General features: G+C 53.5%; 2 protein-coding genes across 11 annotated transcripts in view; one reads left to right on the forward strand and one right to left on the reverse strand.

Moving 5' to 3' along the window:
* SH3BP4 (SH3 domain binding protein 4) overlaps positions 1–9,729 on the forward strand; it is a 32,881-nt gene extending 23,152 nt beyond the window's left edge. Inside the window, exons 3-5 of the mRNA XM_038142678.1 lie at positions 904–3,266; positions 8,671–8,859; positions 9,163–9,729. Of these exons, the coding sequence (XP_037998606.1) occupies positions 904–3,266; positions 8,671–8,859; positions 9,163–9,387 (2,777 nt within the window). The 3' untranslated portion in view covers positions 9,388–9,729. The remainder of the gene's footprint in view (positions 1–903; positions 3,267–8,670; positions 8,860–9,162) is intronic.
* A 7,360-nt stretch (positions 9,730–17,089) lies between these two features.
* The window catches only part of LOC119703208 (UDP-glucuronosyltransferase 1A1-like), a 57,005-nt gene continuing 54,812 nt past the window's right edge, over positions 17,090–19,282 (reverse strand). For all 10 annotated transcript variants that reach the window (XM_038142695.1, XM_038142687.1, XM_038142686.1 and 7 more), the window contains exon 5: positions 17,090–18,106. In XM_038142695.1, the coding sequence (XP_037998623.1) occupies positions 17,809–18,106 (298 nt within the window). In that variant the 3' untranslated portion in view covers positions 17,090–17,808. The remainder of the gene's footprint in view (positions 18,107–19,282) is intronic.

Here is a 19,282-nt window from a genome sequence, read left to right on the forward strand (position 1 = left end):
CTCCCTGTTGGTGAAAATCCAGCTTTCCTTGTTTTCTTCAGCCCCTCTAGGGAGACAGCACACGTTTAACCATTGACGGAACATCATCTGCAGCTTGTTTTTTAGTGCTTTTTACAGAAACATGTCCTGAAAATGAGAGCAAAGCCAATAAATAGGGTGGCAGCGTAGGCTCAACCCAGCCTGGATGTAAATTGGGATCCCCTGGCAGAAAACTCTTCCCCTGGCACTTCTGCAGGGGAGCTTAGAGATGCTGCCAGGACCAGAACAGAAGTGCGGGAGGGAGATGTGAGGTTCTGTGAGGGTTCAAACTGGGTAACCTTTAGAACCACAGAACGGTTAGATTTGGGAGGGACCTGAAAGCAGGGACACCTTCCACTAGCCCAGGTTACTCCAAGCTCCATCCAGCCTGGCCTGGAACACTTCCAGGGATTCAGGGGCAGCCACAGCTTCTCTGGGCATGTTTTACACGTGCAGGAGAGGGGTGACAGCAGAGCAAGAGAGCTTTTAGCCTGTAGGGAGATTTATCTTGGGTTTGGATGAACCCTTTAGGGGAGAGAGGTGTGAATGTACCAGAAACAGTGGAGTTTTCTTGAAAAAAATGTATGGAGAAAAATACCTGCAGGCTTGAGAGGTTGCCCAGGGAATCAGTGGACCTGCAAATGTTCAGAAAACACATAGATGTGGCACTTGGGGACATGGCTTAGTGGTGGACCTGGCAGTGCCGGGTTAATGGTTGGACTCGATGGCCTTGGAGGCTTTTTCCAGCTTTAATGATTCAGTGATCCCAGAACTACCTTCATCCCTTAAAACAGCATGGAATGGTGACCTGGAATAAAGGCTTCCAAGTCAGTGGTGACGCTGCTGAGCATCTCTCACAGTGCTGTCTCCTCCTTGCCTCTGCAGTGCCTTCTCCCAGTGCCTTGCTGGTGGACAACCCCACATCCTTCGGGAACGCGAAGGAAGTCGTAGCAATCAAGGACTACTGCCCCACAAATTTCACCACCTTGAAGTTCTCCAAGGGGGACCACCTGTACGTGCTGGACACGTCGGGAGGGGAGTGGTGGTACGCCCACAACACCACGGAGATGGGCTACATCCCGTCCTCCTACGTGCAGCCCGTCAACCACCGCAACTCCTCCCTCACCGACAGCGGGGTGATCGACAACCTGCTGGAGAGCCCCGACGAGGGCGTCAAGGAGCTGGACCTGCTCGGGGAGTGGACTGATGTGAAGAGAAACTCTGCCAAATCCTACCACAACAACCCCTTCCTGAACGGAGTGCAGACCAACCCGTTCCTGAATGGGAATCTGCAAGCAGCGCCCGGCTCGGACAAAGAGTCCGACTCCAGCGTGGCCGTGGATTTGTTGCTCTTCGACACGGCGGCTCCCACGGCGGCTCTCCCCAGTTCGGCCGCCAACAGCAGCCTGGGGAACCTTTTTGATGAGTTCCCCTCCACCAACAGGCTGGATGTGGAACAGCCCGTGAGAAGGGACAACCCCTTCTTCCGAAGTAAACGCTCCTACAGCTTGTCCGAGCTGTCTGTCCTCCAGGCCAAGTCGGACGCGCCGGCGTCGTTGGGTTTCTTCAGTGGTTTGAAGTCTCCCACCCCTGAGCAGTTCCAGAGCAGGGAGGATTTTAGGACAGCGTGGCTGAACCACAGAAAGCTGGCTCGGTCTTGCCACGACTTGGATTTGCTTGGCCAAAATCCTGGCTGGGGTCAGACGCAGCCGGTGGAGACCAACATCGTGTGCAAGCTGGACAGCTCCGGCGGGGCCGTCCAGCTGCCGGACACCAACATCAGCATCCACGTGCCCGAGGGCCACGTGTGCCCCGGGGAGACGCAGCAGATCTCCATGAAGGCCATGCTGGACCCGCCGCTGGAGCTGAACAGCGACAAGTGCAGCACCATCAGCCCCGTCCTGCAGATCAAGCTCAGCAACATGGAGGTGAAGACCTTCATCATCCTGGAGATGAAGGTGTCGGCGGAAGTCAAGAACGACGCGATGAGCAAGAGCCTGGTGGGGCTGCAGTGCCTGCGCAGTGACATGAAGGAGGGGCCCTACACGCCGATGCAGCTGAGCTATTCCTACGGGGACACGATCCAGGTGCAGCTGGAGAACCTGGAGCCCTGCATGTACATCGCGGCCGTGGCGCAGGGCCAGAACATCCTCTACCCTTACACCGTGTGGGATTACATCAGCAAGAAGATCACGGTGGGCGTCTACGGCCCCAAGCACATCCACCCTTCCTTCAAGACCGTGGTGGCCATGTTCGGCCACGAGTGCGCCCCCAAGACCCTGCTGGTAAACGAGGTCACCAGGCAGTCCCACGGCCCGGCTCCCGTCGCCCTCCAGCTCTGGGGGAAGCACCAGTTTGCCCTGTCCCGGCCGCAGGACCTCAAGCTCTGCATGTTCTCCAACATGACCAACTACGAGGTGAAGGCCAGCGAGCAAGCCAAGATCGTCCGGGGCTTCCAGATGAAGCTGGGCAAGGTCAGCCGCCTCATCTTCCCGATCGCGTCTCACGACCCCAACGAGCTCTCGGACTTCACGCTGAGGATACAAGTCAAGGATGACCAGGATGCCATTCTGACCCAGTTCTGCGTCCAGACGCCGCAGCCGCCTCCAAAAAGCGCCATCAAACCCACGGGGCAGAGGCGGTTCCTGAAGAAGAACGAGGTGGGGAAGATCATCCTCTCCCCCCTGGCTGCCACCGCCAAGTATCCGGTTTTTCAGGACCGGCCGGTGTTGAGCCTGAAGTACGGGAAGCTGCTGAAGACGGTGGTGAGGCAGAGCAAGAACCACTACTTGCTGGAGTACAAGAAGGGAGACGTCATAGCCCTCCTCAGTGAGGAGAAGATCAGGTTGAAAGGCCAGCTGTGGACCAAGGAGTGGTACATTGGCTACTACCAGGGGAAAGTCGGCCTTGTGCACACCAAAAACGTGCTGGTGGTCGGGAAGGTCAAACCCAGCTACTTCTCCGGGCCGGATCTCACCACCAGCCTGCTGCTGGAGCAGATCCTGAGGCCCTGCAAGTTCCTGACCTACATCTACGCCTCGGTGAGGACTCTGCTGATGGAGAACCTCAGCAGCTGGCGCTCCTTCGCCGACGCCCTGGGCTACCTGAACTTGCCGCTCACGTTCTTCTGCCGGGCGGAGCTGGACAGCGAGCCGGAGCGAGTGGCCTCCGTCCTGGAGAAGCTGAAGGAAGACTGCAACAGCGTGGAGAACAAGGAGAGGAAATCCTTCCAGAAGGAGCTGATGACGGTGAGTCTGAGGCCTGGCGAAGCGGGGGCTTCATTCCTCGCTCTGCAGAGGGATCGGGGGAGGTGGCAGTTTCTTAATTCAGCCTTTAGAGAGTGAAGCCCCCCTTGAAGGTCTTCTGAAGACTGCTGGGCACTGCCACGCGGGAGTCCAACCCTGTGGTGGGTGGGATCTTGGTTTAGCAGGATCAAGGCAATAATGAGGGATGCGCTGAGGTGCTTGGAATTCCAGAATCACACAATGGCTTGGGTTGAAAGAAACCTCAAAGCTCATCCAGTCCCACCCCCTGCCATGGGCAGGGACACCTTCCACTCTCCCAGGTCGCTCCAAGCCCTGTCCAACCCGGCCTGGAACACTTTCAGGGATGGGGAGCCTTTTTCTTGAGTGGCACCTCTGAGCTGGGATGTTTTATACATTACAAAGGGAAATGTGTAATACATTACGAATGGAAATGTGTGACTTGCTCCATGTCCTGAAAGGAATCTGGGAGGAGCGCTGCCTGCTAGTATTTTTAGGGTGCTGTTAGCAAGTAAATCCTTCACAAAATACCATCTCCACGATCGTTTCTAGCGTTTCGTAGGAAGTGAGCCAAAGAAAATACAGGGCAAAATGTCTGGGAGAGATTTGCAGCTCTCTGCCGTTCCGTGCTGTCCCACAGGAGCAGAGTTAACTGAGTTACGGAGAAGAGCATGGTTTAAAATGTCAATTGGATTAAGGAATAGCGGCGGCCTTGCTTGGCAGAATGAAATTACGGCAAAAGGGGACTTGAATGGAGGAGTTCAGTTCCCACAGTCCTTTTAGGGAGAAGGGGAGAATTTAGGGACTGGGTAGAAGGTGTTATGAAGAGTATGGGATCCGTTGTTGTTCATGGAAATGTTGTCTGGAGAGTTCCCTGTGCCTGGGTACCACTCTGGGGCCTGTGGGGCGATGTTTCAGCTTTGACTTTCAGCTTTCAGGTCGTGCCACCAACGCTGCTTCTGTTGCAGGGTTCTCCTGGCCGTCAGTGACCCTTTCCTCACCCAGGACTGGAAAATCCCCCCTCTGGCCCCCCTGTTTCCCCCCTAAGGGAGGGTTTGCTCCTTTAATCATCAGGCTCAATGAGTGTTGGGATGAAATCCGTGCTGCTTTTGCTGGATGCTTCCAGGACCGTTTGCTTTACCTGTTTGCAAAGCCCGTCGGTGTTGCTTTTATCTCTCCCCATTGTTTTCAGGGCTCCCAGGCAGTCTGTAGGTCATGGAGAATCCTCACGGGGAGACAAAGGGAAAGATAAGGCTCAGGGAGCTGTTGACTCAAGGGGAGGGCTGGGAGCTGCAGGAAAACATCCTGCTCCCCTGTGGCTGTCAGGAGAGCAGAGTCCCAGGGCAGGTTTTATTCTCCTTGTTTCTCTAATCCTGCTCTCTGTGAGGCTGAGCCTGCGGATAAAGGATGAGCTCCTTTCTTGGTGGAACATGATGCTGCTTCCAAAAACCCTGGCTGCCGTCAAATCCTCCTTAGCCTATGGAGAAATTAGATTGAGCCTGTTGAAAGAAGAAAATAATGATGTTTCAGGGGATGGCAATGGAGCAGTAATGGATTTTATTGTGTTTAAATCTGATTTTATTTGTAACAAATGGACTGGCTTTCTGGCAAGGGGAGCCAGCTGCACTAAGCTCCAGTGTGGCCATTTCAGCTGAAAGTTGGTCGTCTCCCCTCAAAAGGACTGGGAAGGGAGAAGTAGAAGCAGATTTATCAGTGTTGAGTACACAAAGCGCCAGTGGCAGAGTCGTGCACCAGCAGCCAAGCAAGGAAAAGGCTGGTCATGATGACTGGTTAATCAGTAATCTGCCTTTAATTGCTACTTCTCTAATCAGGCACTAGCACTGGGGTGTGAAGGTAACTCGGGGGGATGTGGCCCAGGAGTTACTCAGCAGAGAGGGAAAGCTCTCCCTCCCTCCTCTCTGCCCCTCGGAAGCAGGCAGCACACGGATGGTTTGGATAAAAAAGCTGGGCATGGATTCAAGAAGATTTCATTGCCCCTGGTGCCTGCAAGGCCCGTGGGGTTAGACCTGCCCTGAGACGCAGCTTTTCTCCCTCTCTGGCTGTCGGGGAGACTCTCATTTATCATCCTTCCAACAGACACTGCTGTTGGGAAAAACACGGCTCTGCTGGGAACGGCCCCTGGCACGGCAGCAGGGAGCTGTGCAGAGGAAACTCTGAGCCTGTTCTTCTCCAGGCAACTTGTAAAGGTCACACAGGAGATGAGCTTGGGATAATTTTTATTCCCCTCCCATTGTTTTGTTTGCTCTGACTCCCGGTATCCAGGTATCCATGTGCTGCTGCCTGCCTCCTGCCAAGAGTTTCTGCTTGTCCCTGGTGTGTCCAGGCCTCAAAGAGCTGCTGGGGGGCTGGAGCTGTCCTAAAGCCCTGCAGGTCAGGGTGTCCGTGGCTTTGGGTCGGAAGGGACCTTAAAGCCCATCCCTTTCCACCCTCTGCCATGGGCAGGGACACCTCCCGGCGCCCTAGGTTGCTCCAAGCCCTGTTCAGCCTGGCCTGGGACACTTGCAGGGATCTCTGAAGCCACATCTCTGAGCACCCAGTGCCAGGGGGTCCTCACCACCCTTGAGATCCAGATGGGCATCATGTCCCGGGGAATCACCCCATGGAGGCAGTGCAAGACTTTATGAGGTAAAAGAAAAAAAAACAAACCCAGTGTTTAAGGCTGAGTGTGTGTGTTTTAAACGTGCAAGATGATTTTGGAAGTGGTGACGGCCAAAACAGTGAGGGAAAGAGACGTTTGATGCCCAAACAAGGGTTATTTTGGGGAACACTTGCACAGAGCTAACTTTTTCGGGGTCAAAACCTGACCTGTATCCTAGAGAGGATGATGAGCCAGGAGCCTGTGCAGGAGCATCCTTTCACCCTGTTGGTCTCATGGTCTCCTTGGGGACACAGGGCCTTTATCCCCTGTGTTTGAGGAAGTCCCAGGTGGGAGCTGTTTTCCCTCCACAATGCTGCTTTCCTTCATTAGGAAATGGGATTCTGCATTTCAAAGCTGGGATGTAAATTCAGCCTCTCCTGGATGCCTTTTAAGTTGAGGTGTTTCTGCTTTGAACTGGGATTTGAATATCAAACACCCTCTGTGCTCTTCGCTGGGCCGGCAGAGCCGGTTCCCAGCTGCTCCCAGGGGAATAAATAATAAATAATAAATAATAAACAATAAATAATAAATATTTCCAGGGGCTCTGGCAAAGCACAGCCCAGGTCACACCTGGGTGATGAGGGATGGAGGCACAGTGAGTGGACCCAGCTATCCTGGGAGGCTTGTCCAGGGCAAGGGAGGAGGATGGAAGAAATTGTGGCATAATCCCACTGGAGGATTAAGTCTGCTGAGCTAATCCCAGTGTCTCGCCGCCGTTTCCAGTAATATTCCCCCTCTGGCTGCCACCTCGGCGTCTGTGATGCCTTGCAGCCCATCCCCACGTGGCTCTGGTGCTGTCCCGGTGTCCTGTCACCTCTGCCCGTGGGACTGGAGCTGCCGGGGCACAGCAGGTGGTGCCGTGGCCATCAGTAGGTTTCCGAGTTACCCAGACCCATCCATCTCTCCCAGAGTCGTCGTTTCGAGTGATTTTTGCATCTCTTTGATGAGGTGCCCTCCCGGGAGTTTTCCTTGCTGCTGTTTTGTTGTTCACCTGGAGCAGCAGAAGGAGCAGGAGAATCCATCTCCTGCAGCTCCATCCTTCTTAACCCTGCAGCGCTCCCGGCTCCGGGCGCTGCCTCTGACCTCGGGCAGGAGATGGGAGCAGCTCCTTCATCCTGCTCCCCTAAATGCCAGCCTGTGCACGGGACTTGGCATCCAGCTGCCTGGAAAGGCAGGTTTGGGGATGTTCAGTCTGCCCCCTTCCTTAGGACCCTGCAGAGAGAGAGATGGATCCAGAGGGGGAGCAGGATCCAGAGAGGGAGCAGGATCCAGAGAGGGAGGAGGATCCAGAGGAGAGCTGCTCCGTGGGCTGTAGGAGAGGAGGTGGTTCGGTTCTGGCGCAGGTGTGTGAGACCTAAACGCTCCTGAATGTCTTTTTGCCCAGCCAGATGTGCTCCTCTGGATGGATTTCCCTTGCTTGTTCGACAAGGGGGTTTATGGCCTCCCCGGATCCCACAGGAAGCCGGTGTCAGCACTTTGGAGGAGCAGGCACGTGCTGGGCTGCAGCTGTGATTAGAACCCGGCTCAGCTTTAGGCAGGGAGCAGATAAGGGGAAAATCAACGTGCATTTTCTTTGCAAATCGCTGGAGTGGTTTCAGATGTTCCCATCTTCCCTCCCCCAGCTGTCCCCGTGCTGTCTCCGGCGGGAGCATTTAACCCTTCTTTGCCTCAGAGCCAAACGTGGATTTGCCCAGACCCCTGTGCTGGGAGGAGGTGTCAGGACCCAGAGGGGCAGAAAGGGGATTCTGGCCACCTGGGGAACCACTTTATCATTGTGATTTCCATAAGAACCGTCCCTGTGCTGCTGTGAAGGAGTGGGTGGGGTCTGTTGGCTTCATTTCCATTTTTAATAACATCAAAGCCCCTCCTGAGGTTCAGGGTGGGATTTGCCCAAAGTCTGGGGTTGCTGCTGCTGGGACTGTTGTGGTCCAGAGGCTCTGGCAGAGGCTGTGGGAGCCCTGGGGAGTGGGATGATGATGCTGGCAGTCAGATCCCATCCTCTGAGAGTGAACACTGCCATTAAACCCTTCCTTTTCCAGGGCTGCACTGGGGCTTCTCCCCTACTGCAGCTTCATCCCACTCTGAGGGGATTTGAATGTGATTTGACACTTTAAGGCAGGAGCCAACCCCACTCCATCCTTTTTGTGCCTGGCTAAGTCACTCCTGCCTAGAAAACCCGGTCTGATGCATTTGCTCTTTCCACTTCAAAACCATTTGTGGAAAATCTCAGCTTTTAGGACAATAAGTGATGCAGGAGGAGGAGAAGAGGAAGAACATCCCAAGCTGAGCAGTGGTTCTGTAGTGTCAGAGTCTTCACCTGGGTCTCGCCCCCGTCCACCCCCTCACAGGGCTGATGTCCAGGTCCCATCCCAGAACATCCTGGCTGTGCCTTGCCCACTGCTCTGAAGGATCCCGCAGCTCTGGGGTGGAGTCTGGATTAGTTCCCTGGATTAAAAGCATCTGTTGTCCTCAGCCCCTGGGATGCTTTAAACTGCTTAAGGTGGGGCCTGCACATCTGAGGAGGGCCGCCTGGAGAAGGAGGCTGCCAGCCCCATCCGGAGGGGCGCAGCGCTCCGTTCAGTTAACGGGATTATTCTCTTGCCAGGCCTGCTGGCCTCATTTCCCCAGCTGTCACTAAAAAGGGAGGCAGGAGGATTTTTGGGAGGGGAGCTGGCCGCCCAGCCCAGCCCCGGCCTTGACTCCCCGCGTGCTTTTCCCCGTGTCCTGCAGGCCCTGCTGAAGATGGACTGCCAGGGGCTGGTGGTGAGGCTGATCCAGGACTTTGTGCTGCTGACCACGGCCGTGGAGGTGGCCCAGCGCTGGCGGGAGCTGGCCGAGAAGCTGGCCAAGGTGTCCAAGCAGCAGATGGACGCCTACGAGGCGCCGCACCGCGACAGGAGCGGCACGGTGGACAGCGAGGTGAGGGCTCCGCACGGATCCTGGAGTTCTCCCGGCTGGAAAACACCTTCAAGCTGTTGGGAGTCCAGCCTGTGAGCCAGCACTGCCAGGCTCGCCAGGTTAATGGTTGGGCCCAATGGTCCTGAAGGCCTTTCCAACCCGAACAATTCCGTGTTTCTCTGGAGATTCCTCCTGAGCACACTCTCCTTGGAGGAGCACAGGGATCTGAGGGTGTTGGGGGGCTGTTTTCCTGGGAATGTGCCTGTTTTGGGATGCTGGCTGAGCTCTGATCCCCTCCCACCTGTCGCCCCCCCTCTTCCCCAGGCCATGTGGAAGCCGGCGTACGACTTCCTGCTGACCTGGAGCAGCCAGATGGGGGACAGCTACAGGGACGTCATCCAGGAGCTGCACACGGGGCTGGACAAGATGAAGAACCCCATCACCAAGCGCTGGAAGCACCTCACGGGCACCCTGATCCTCGTCAACTCCTTGGACATGCTGCGGGCAGCTGCCTTCAGCCCCCAGGACCACGAGGATTTTGCCATCTAGCCCGTGTCTGTCCACTTCTCCGTGGCTGGGAATTTTTTTTTCCCTCTGCCTTCCCCCCCCTTCCCTTTCTTAAGCAGTCGACTTTAAGAAGAAGAAGAAGTGGAGGTTGCTCCCTCCTGGGTTTGAAGAGGCCAAAGTTTGCAAGTTCTCCACCAGGACTGGAAATCAGCAGGAGATATCCCACCCTGATGGGGGTTCATCTGGAAGGGGATGGCTTTTCATCCAGTTAAACCATTTCTTACTGGAAACAAAAAAACCTTTCAGGAGGGCAGGGGGCGGGGAGGGATCCCAAAACAGATCACGTTTTCTAGGCATTTACAAATAAAAGTCTAATTTTTGTAACGAGCAGTAGAAGTTGTGACCGCTTTGGGGAGGGGTGGGGGAAGCTGTGGCTGGTTTTAGGTTGTAGAAACGGCTTTGAAATGGTGGGCTGTGAGACAAATATGAGTCCTGTAAATGTATATTTTAAGAGGAAGCACAGTAAATGCCCTTTCCCCCCACTACAGGCAGGTTTTGAGTTACCATCTGTGACTAAAACACCACAGGAACTCGGGCTGTCCCTAAATTTGGGATGTGCTCAGCCCAAGCAGCACCTTGCACCAAAAAAGACCTTTTTAAAATTTTATTTATTTATATTTTTATTTTATTCACAGGCTCTATGAGCATTTTGGTTGATTTTTGGGTTATTTCCATGTCTCTGAAGATGTGGAGTTTCTTGTTTGTGGCCAGGGAGTTGCCTGTTCTGTTTTTTTAACTAGGAGGAGCTTCTTCCCACCTGGATGTGGTGCAGGACACCTCTGGAAGAAGCTGGAGGTTTGGGGCTCGCCAGAGACCTCAGGAGATGGATCAGGAGGATGGTGAGAGGGAGTCAAAGTCCCCAGGTGCTCCTGCTCTGGGGAAGAGGCCAGAAAGGGGGAGGAAATTGTTGCCATGCAGATAATCCCTCTGCAGGCAAAGGAAAAACAAACAAACCAAAAAACAAAACAAAAAAAAAACCCCAAAAAAACCCAAACAAAAAACCACACAAACCAACAAAAAACCAAAAAGAGGGACAAGAGAAACTCTTTCTCCTAATTTGAAATCTGGTCTCACTGGGGATGTTCCATGTGCACTTTGCCATTGATTTCTAATTCTTCAAGGCTCCTCAAATCCAGTTTAACTTGTAAATAATCTTTGCCATAAACCTGGTGCCAACATCCTCAATATTTGTGTCACCCAGTGCCCATAGTATTTTTCTCCTCTTCCTTTTAAATCTGAGTTTTTGAATTACCTCCTTTCCTCCTCCTGCTCCCCAGCTTTCAGCTTTTTTTTTTACCTGGGAGGGAAATATTTTTGCACAGAAAGGTTATTTTAATAAGGTGCAAAGGCTCCTTTTAGTGAAAAGCTGCTACCAGAGGATGTGTAAAGGTTACTAAAGGATGGCTTTTTTTTTTTTTTTCTTTTCAGGTGAATTAAAAAAACAGTGGAAGAAAAAGAGTAGGAAAGGCATCTGGTGGAGGGATGCCAAAATCCCGTCCCCAGAAGTGATCACTCTCCATGGACCCCACAGCAGCACCTTAAATTTCTCCTTTCGGGGCGGCTTTAAGGGGTTTCCTGTGCAAGTCCCCATAGCCCAGGGGGTCTGCCAGCAGCCCAGCCCTTTTCCCTCTCCCTGCTTTTCCATGCAGGAGCTAAAAGCCCTGCTGCAGTGAGGGCACCTCCCGGTGCAGGCAGCAGGATGCCTTTCCCCTGGGCTTTTACCCAGATCTGGGCTTTTACCCAAATCTGGGCTTTGCCCTGCTCCTGGCAGACCCCAGAGCTCTGCAGGAGGCTGTGCTGGGAGAGTGGCAGCTGCAGGTGAGGGCAGGAGTTGGAGCCTCCCGTGGTCCATGAAAAATCCCAGCTGTTTTTTACTCCCCCCTGGTTTTTCTGTCTGCCCCAGGTGCTCTGAGTGCCCACCTTGGCTGCCTCAAGCACCCTGGGCTCAGCTCCTCACCTCCCTGTGCCCTGCCCAGACCCCTGGGACCATGGCCAGCACGTCTGGGGGCCTGTGGGATGAGGCTGCCTTCATGTATCCCCATTTTTGGTCTGAAATCCAGTCCTTCCTCCCATGCTGGGGCTGGGAATGTGTCCCCCTGATGCCTTCTGACCTAAACATCAAGGCCTTCTCCCAAAAGTCTGTCTGGGCTTTTCATTGCCACTCTTGTGCAGTAACTGGTTTTTGTTCTTATCATTAATGGTCCCCTTTTTAAAGAAAAAGGACATTTTTGGGGGGAAAACCCCATTCCAGTGGAAGCTGTTACTCTCCGGGGCTCCCAGTCAGATGTCACCTGCTGCTGTCTCTCCATCCCAAAGCAGAGTGGGATTGATTTAGTGGGGTTTCCACTGTGCCAGCACCCAGAGCCAGTGATCCTGAATCTCATCTCCTCCCTGAGCCTTCCCATCCCACTGTCTCCAGGGGAAAAGTGCCTGGAAACCATCTCACCCCCCCAGAGTGCTGCTTATGCTCAAGCTCTAGCTAAGGAACTTCCTGAAGTGGGACAAGGTGTGGTTGCAGGATTTCTTTTGGCACAGAGGAGTTTTCCTGGCTGTTTTCTGGCTGGAGAAAACAGCCCTGTGTTTAGCCAAGGCCGCTGTGCTGCTCCCAGTCCCAGTGAAGGTCAGATCCCAAGCCAGGGAAGGGAAATATTTTGGTTTCTGCTGGGGCTCTCAGGCCCCTCCTGCCCTGCCCCAGCTCTGTGGGGTGGGCACAGGGGATGCCCCACCATGGATACCCTGCTCTGGGAAACAGGGACACCAGCCAGATGGTTTGGGGAGTTCCCCCTTGGCTTCTCCCCTGCTGCCTGGCTCCCTGGAATATTCCAGCTTCAGGGAAAGAGAGGATTTGGCTTTTTTTACTCCTCAGGGAAGCAAGTGCTTCAGCACGGGTCACCTTGCAAATGCATCCCCACAGCATTTTCTCCTCTGCTTCAGCCCTCACAAGTGAGGGATCATCTTCCACGGGCTCATCCAGCCCCAAAAGGCTGAGGGAGAGGTGTCAGGAGGGGAAGGGAGAGGAAGGTCACCCCGTGGCTATCGGGGTCCTCACTCAAAGCGTGGTCCGCAGGGAAATCTGGAGCCTGTGATGAGACCCTGCAGCTCTCTGGGTGTTTGTTTTCATCCCCAGAAATGCCTGCTGAAAATCCCTGCATTTGCTTCCCTCCCAGCTCTTCATGAAAAGCCTGTTGTGGATTACCAGGACACGGTGTGAGTGCTCAGAGGAGCAGGGCTGCTCCCCAGTCTCCCTCAGGTTTTTCTTTTGCCACCAAATCCCTCCCTTTCCAGGGCTGTCCCCTGCATCCCCCCTCCATGGGGGCCGTGTTCCCATGCCAGCTGGAGGCTTGATGGTTTGTTTTGTGGAAAAACCTTCAGTAAGGATCACAGTGAATTCCTTGGAATTCTGCACCATCCCTGGGGGCTGGGATTTGCTGGTGTTCTGAGCACACCTGGCTCAGCAGTCCTGTTCCTCCTTTGGGTTTCCTTGATGTTGGATCTTTAATTTCCTTGTTTGTTGGATCTTTAATTTTTTATTTTATTTTTTTACCTTAATAGCCCGAGGTGACTTAATCAGGCTTGATTTTTCACAAAAAGAGGGTTTGCATGGCTGGAAATTCAGGGAGATGATGATCATCCCAGGAAATGCAACTCCCATTCCATGCTCACAGCATGACCCACTCAAGCCTCCTTTCAAAAGCCCTTTTTTGTCTTTTTTTTTTTTTTTTTTTTTTTGGCAACAGGCTTTACCCAAAGCATCCCCTGAGGCTCCTCTCTTCCCAGCTCAGCAGGTTTAATCCATTGCTGGAATTCAGGAGCTCCTGAGCAACAAATGGCACCTTTGGGCTTTTAAAACAATAATTTATTACAATGGGGGGGGGGGGAAGAAGGCTGTAAAGGTATGTTTTTCCCAAGGGGTGGCTGATTGCAGGATTTGTGGTGGAAGGACCCTGATGTCCAAGTGAAGAGGAAGAGGGCTCTGGCTGGGGGAGGAATGTGTAATTTTTTTTACTGTTTAACAGCCTCACTCGGTGTTGGGACGTTGGGAGTGACGCCGGTTGTGGTTTGCCTTTCCTCCCCCTGCCCCTCCCTGAGTCATCCAGCCCTGAATCACCGTCCCGCTCTGCTGAGATCATCTCCGAGGGGTTGGGACCAACCCAGCCCCCAAGGACGGCCCCAGCACCCCTTCAGCAGCCTCTGGGGCATGGCTGTGGCTTCCTGCCCTGCCCTGGTGCCCCCCACCGAACATCAGTTAAAGCTTCCAGCTCTGTGGCATTGTCCAGCACAGAGTCCCTGGGGCTGAAGCACGGAGGGATGCTTGAATCTGCCCCAGTCGAGCAGGGATTATATCTCCCCCTCCCCTAAAATAATCCAGGCTAGTGGCATGCCTGGGAAGAGCTCCGCTCCTTTTGTTCAGGCTGGTTTTTGAGGACAGGCTCAATAAGGCAGGCAGGAGCTGCCAGGGGGGTTTGGGATTTGCTCCGTGACTGGCTTTTGTCACCCCAAGCAATCAGATTTGGCACAGGAAACCTTTCACCCTTCCTTAAAAGAAAGGGAATTGATGCTCCGTCCCGTGGAGGGAGAGTCTGTCCTGCCCTTTGTCTCAGACATTTTGGCAACCCCTTTTCCCCAGGTTTCATCCCACTCACCCATAAATAACTCCTGAAAACACCTCTGGAGGTGATAATTAATCCGAGGGCTCTGCGGCTGCTCCAGCTAAAATTGCCCGGGCTTGCTGGTGCCAGCTCCGTGTCACCCTCAGGCAGTGCCAGAGATCCAAACTGCCCTGGGCTGGGACACCTGCAGTGCCAAACCCTCTGGGAGGCTGCAGGAGACCTCTGGGGGATGATGCGGGGGCCAAGGCGTGTTCTGGACCCCTTCCCGTGGTTGTTCCCACAGCATTATCCCTGCACTGCTCCCAGGTTGGACCATCACAGCCGCAATCCCAAAGCCACTTTTTTTTTTTTTTTTTTTTTTTTTTTTTTTTTTTTTTTTTTTGTGGATGCACGTGGGTTTGGGGTGAGTTTGGGTGGTTTTGGTGAAATGAGGCTGGTGCTGCTCCTGGCAGCTTGGTTTCCCTCGTCCACACTCCTCAGGGAGGTGGGATGCACTCCTCATCTTCTCAAGTTGTGCTTCCATGATTTCCCACAGTGGGAAATGAGCTCCCTGAGTGGGAAAACCTCCCTGAACTGGAGTCGTGCCTGGGTACCAGCAGCAGTAAGTATTCACTTTTCACAAAGCCACCCAAAAGGTAGATGAGCAGATAAATGAATTAAATGGTTAATTGCAGGTCTGAGTGTGAGCACCCAAGTGAGAGTGTCCAGGGCAAGGGACCCACCTGTGGGTGGAGGTAAGGAAGGGCCCCCTGTGCCTGTGAATAACCAGGATATTTATTTATAAGGACATACTTCTAAGGGGGAACGGCTTTCAGCTAACAGAGAATAGGTTTAGATGGAATTTTAGGAAGAAATTCTTCCCTCTGAGGGTGGTGAGGTTGCCCAGGGGAGCTGTGGCTGCCCCTAGAGCCCTGGAAGTGTCGAAGGCCAGGTTGGACAGGGCTTGGACACGCTGGTGTTTCCCTATGGGCCAGGGGTCTCCATGGACCCCCACACTGGGGAGCTGGAGGAGCCCGAGATCCACCCAGAGCTCCCATGGCAGTGGGAAAACCTCTCTGTTGCCCTTGGGGACTGGGCTGAGGCTGAGAAACCCTGTGGCTGCAGAAAAATGCCAGCAATCCCTGTCATTTCCCGTGGTCTGGCTGGTGGGAAGCAGGGAGAGATGCTGGCTGCATCCTTCCCCCGGAGCCAGGGCTGCTGTGTCCCCCAGGACACCCCATCCCAAAACCAGAGAGCTTCAGAGCCATAATTTGCAGCTGGGGTGGGTCTCAGCAGTCCAGAAGAGCTGGGAAGCAGCGCTGTCTCCTTCCCAGAGTTACTGGATGTTAAAATCCAGGGGAAAATAAGAGAAACACTCAAAAGGTCCCTGGGTGGGAGCAGAAATCACCAGCTCTGGGTGGGGGGGAGCTGCTGAGGTGGAAGGTGTTTGTACCCCTTTTCTCCAAGGGCAGGGAGGGCATTTTGGCTGCTGCCTTTTCCCTGAGATTTGAAGGATTTGCTGGGAAAGGCTGCAGGCCTGGGGCTCTGAGGAGCTCGGGGAGAGGAGCAGTGGTTGGCCCTGCCTCAGTTTCCCCTTTTGGGAAGTGCCTCAGTGTCAGCTCTGTGCTTTACTCTGGGCTGTGGCTGTGGATTTCTCCATCTCCCAGCAAGGGAAGCTGGGCTGGAAGCTCTGCCCTGTTTTTTGGCTCTGTACAGCCCCCAGTTAAGGGGCAATAAGAGGGAACATCATCCCCTGATTAACCCTTCCTGGGAAGCCTGAGCTGTGGTGATGATCCAGCTCCTTCCTCTGAGCCAGAACCACTTGTCCCAAGTGCTTTGGCTCCTAACTGGCTCAGGGAATCCTCTCCTGGCAGCAGTGTCCATACTCCTGGAGCACGGGGTGGGGAATGAACAAGTCCCCGTGGAGTTCCAAGCCCCCACCTGGGCTGGCTTGCTGGGAAGGGTGGCCTTGTCCCTGCTCCTGCCTCTGGGTGATCCCAGAGTGTCCTCTGCTGGGCACAGGGAGGCTTCTCCAGCCCTGGCCCTGCACATTCCTTCTCCAGGGGAAAATCAAGAGCAGGATAAAGCAGTAAGGGTGAGGAGAGCTAAGAGAGAAAGAGGATACCTGGATTCTGCTGTTGTTTTTCTTTGTCTGTGTTAAAAATATTTCTGAAATTAAATAAGTCATGGGATGGGCATCTTGAAACTTCCTTCCTTTCAGGTTTACTTCCCCTGCACAAGGCGGTTGGAGCTGCAATTGGGATATTTTTATATTTTTTTCTCAGTCGTGCTCCTCTGATCCGAAATCAGAGTTCTCCCCTTGTCCATGCAGATAAAGTCACTGGGTTGATCCAGAGCCAGTTTGCAGCAGGGCACTCGGAGAACTTCTCCTCAAGGACATTTTGAAGTGGGGTGTTTTTTCGGCACTGGACACTGCCAGGAGCCAGAGATGCTCAGAGAGGACTGGAGCCACCGTGACTGTGCTGTGACAGCCCTGAGAGGTCTGCAGGGTCTCCTTTCCAGCTGTCACCAGAGCCACGGGGACAGCCAGAGCTGTCACCTCAGGAACGTGCGGAGCTGCAGGAGCTGCATTTTCCAAGCAGCTCAGCCCTCACACACCGTGGGGAGTCTGCACACCCCAAAGAAAGGTTTCCTTCTGTTTGTGATGGGCAGGAGGAGGGGAAGAAGAGTGCTGGGCAGGTTGTGGGCATGGTGGGCATCCAGGAGATTTGGGCACGGCCGTGGGGACAGGCTGAGGACAGAGACTGCCTTGGACTTCACACATCTTCCTCTGAAATCCCTGCTTTTCCAAACTGCCAGAGAAAAGAGCAGCAGCAGGGTCTCAGCAGGACAGCTGTGCTGCCCTGATGTACTGGGGTCCCCCAGCTCAGAGCCTGGAATATTCACCTGGGAGCTGTGGCAGCCTCAGGATGTCACCTCTCAGCAAGGACCAGGTCACCAGGCAGCAGGGACAGGAATGAAGGGGATTTGTGTATCAAGGTGGCTTTCACACCATCAAACCATGGGGGATTCAATCTGTCCCTTCTCCAGCTCTTCTTCCATGAACAAATAAGCATCCCCCCCATAACTCTCAAGACAGAAAACACAGCAGCCTTTATTTTTAGTATTTGGGGTTTATTTATAGGGCTGGGGTTTGGGGTTTTTCCCTGAGCATCACTTACAGAGAGCAAATGAGTTGTGGGGGTTTATAAGCAATGCTTACAAAGATCTCCTCCCCAGCAGGTGAGCTCCAGCTACAGCACATCTGCCTGATGGGCAATTTGGGGGAAACACCAGTGGTTTTCCAGCAGCTTGATTTTGTTCAGGGTCTTGTAAACCCATGAAGATGTGCATCGAGCTTGGTTTGCACGACAGGAACTGTGAGTGTACAACATTTGCCTCTCCTTCAACAGCAGCCACACAGAGATTTCAAACAGAAATCTGACAAGATGGTTCTCCTGAAGTCCTCCAAAATCCCTACCAATCTCTGCTGCAGGTGGAGGTTAAAAGAAAAAGTCACCGAGTCCTCTGCACACTAACAGGTGGAAGCCAGGGGCTGAGGATTTCACACTCAGACCTTCCCAAGTGACTGCAGCACTCCTACACAAGGTATTTTTAACAACCCATTCTTAATTAAAAGGCCAAAATTAGATCAGTGGAACAGCCCTTTTGGTGCTGCTATTTTAAAGGATCCCTATCATTCCTTGGCTGAAAATCACAGTGTTTTATTCATTGCAGTGAAATTCGAGCTGTTCCCTGACCCCGCTGCTGGGTCTGGAGCAGGAGTTTGGTCACCTACCACCATTCCCAGGTGCTAGTGGGACTTGGCTTTGGTGGCCTTCCCCGTCCTGCCCTTCTTGCAGAAGCACCTTCGGCAGCAGCAGAGGCAGCACTTGAAGGAGATGAAGAGGGAGAGGAAGGTGACGGCTGCCAGGAAGGCGATGACGTCCAGCGAGTGGTACTGCACCCAGTTGAGGTCGTGGGCGGCGGGGCGCAGGTGAGGGGCCCCCTTGTGCCTCATCACAAACTCCACCCAGTGCACAGCCAGGTCCAGAGGGTGGATGGGTCTGTCCAGGTGCAGGTCGGAGAGGCGCTGGATGTTCTCCTTGTACCTGCCGAGAGAACGTGGAGTCCTTTGAACCCCTCGGGGAAATCCCCAGGGCCTCGCCCTGGAAGAATACACCACAGAGTCTCCACCCAGGCTGAAAGAGAAGACGTCCCCATGGAGCCTTGCGACACTGATCCACCCCAGCTCCTTTCCCCATATGTCCCAAAGCCTCATGGTTTTTCCTTTCCCTGTTCCCTCACTGGTTGTGGTACCCCTGGTGGCCGGCCCTGTCTTCCCTGTAGGCCACTGCCCCGAGACCATTGGCCACTCACCCCATAACTGGCCTTGTGCAGAGCACACGGACAGGCCTTTTGTCCCTGATTTCCCCTTCACTGAGCAGAAATAAACCTTCACTGGAACTGACCGTGTGAAAGGCCCTTCTGCCTCTCTTGGCTGAGCTAGGCCTGGTGAGTGTGGTGTGTGTGGATTTGACTGCCCTGCCTGAATGCTCACCCAAGCAGCTTTTCCACAGGAGATGTGTCACCATTGAGCCAGAAATGACACAAGTTCACCTGAAGGCTGGTTTGCAGGAGAAGGCTGGACAATTGCAGAACTATATGATATTATAAATACTATATTAAAACTATACTAAAGATATACTACACTACAGAAAAACCCGTGACTGTCTGAGACAGCCAGGACACAGCTTTTAGTGATTGGCTAATCACTCAAAACAACTTTCACCAGTGTCCAATTAACCAAATCACTTTTGGTAAACAATCTCCATAACACATTCCACATGTGCAAAAAACAGGAGCAGTGAATAGATAATAAGAATCGTTTTCTTCTCTGAGGTTTCTCACTGCCTTCCCTAGCAAAAATCCTGGAAGAGAGAATTATGTCTCTCTCTGTTCAGAGAATGTGAATACCACAGAGGTGCTTACAGGAAAATAGGCAGCAGCAACCACCGTCTAAACCCCACGCTGCTACAAGAGAAGGTGTTGTTCAAACATGGAGTTGATGCCTTAGGATTTTAGCTGTTATGTTTTTTAAATCCTGCACTGCTTTAGGGTGGAACTCGACAACTCCACAGCCTGTCATCTGCTGCTCTCCCATTTTATTCAGGCAAAACAATTCCTCTGGGCCTGAAACTCAGGGACACCCTACAGCCTCAGGTCCTGAAAAATGTAAACAACCGTGAACAGGAGGGGGGCAAACTGGGGATATGTGACTTCATTGC

This window comes from Motacilla alba, chromosome 7 (genome assembly GCF_015832195.1).
Source record: "Motacilla alba alba isolate MOTALB_02 chromosome 7, Motacilla_alba_V1.0_pri, whole genome shotgun sequence".
NCBI classification, from domain to species: domain Eukaryota; kingdom Metazoa; phylum Chordata; class Aves; order Passeriformes; family Motacillidae; genus Motacilla; species Motacilla alba.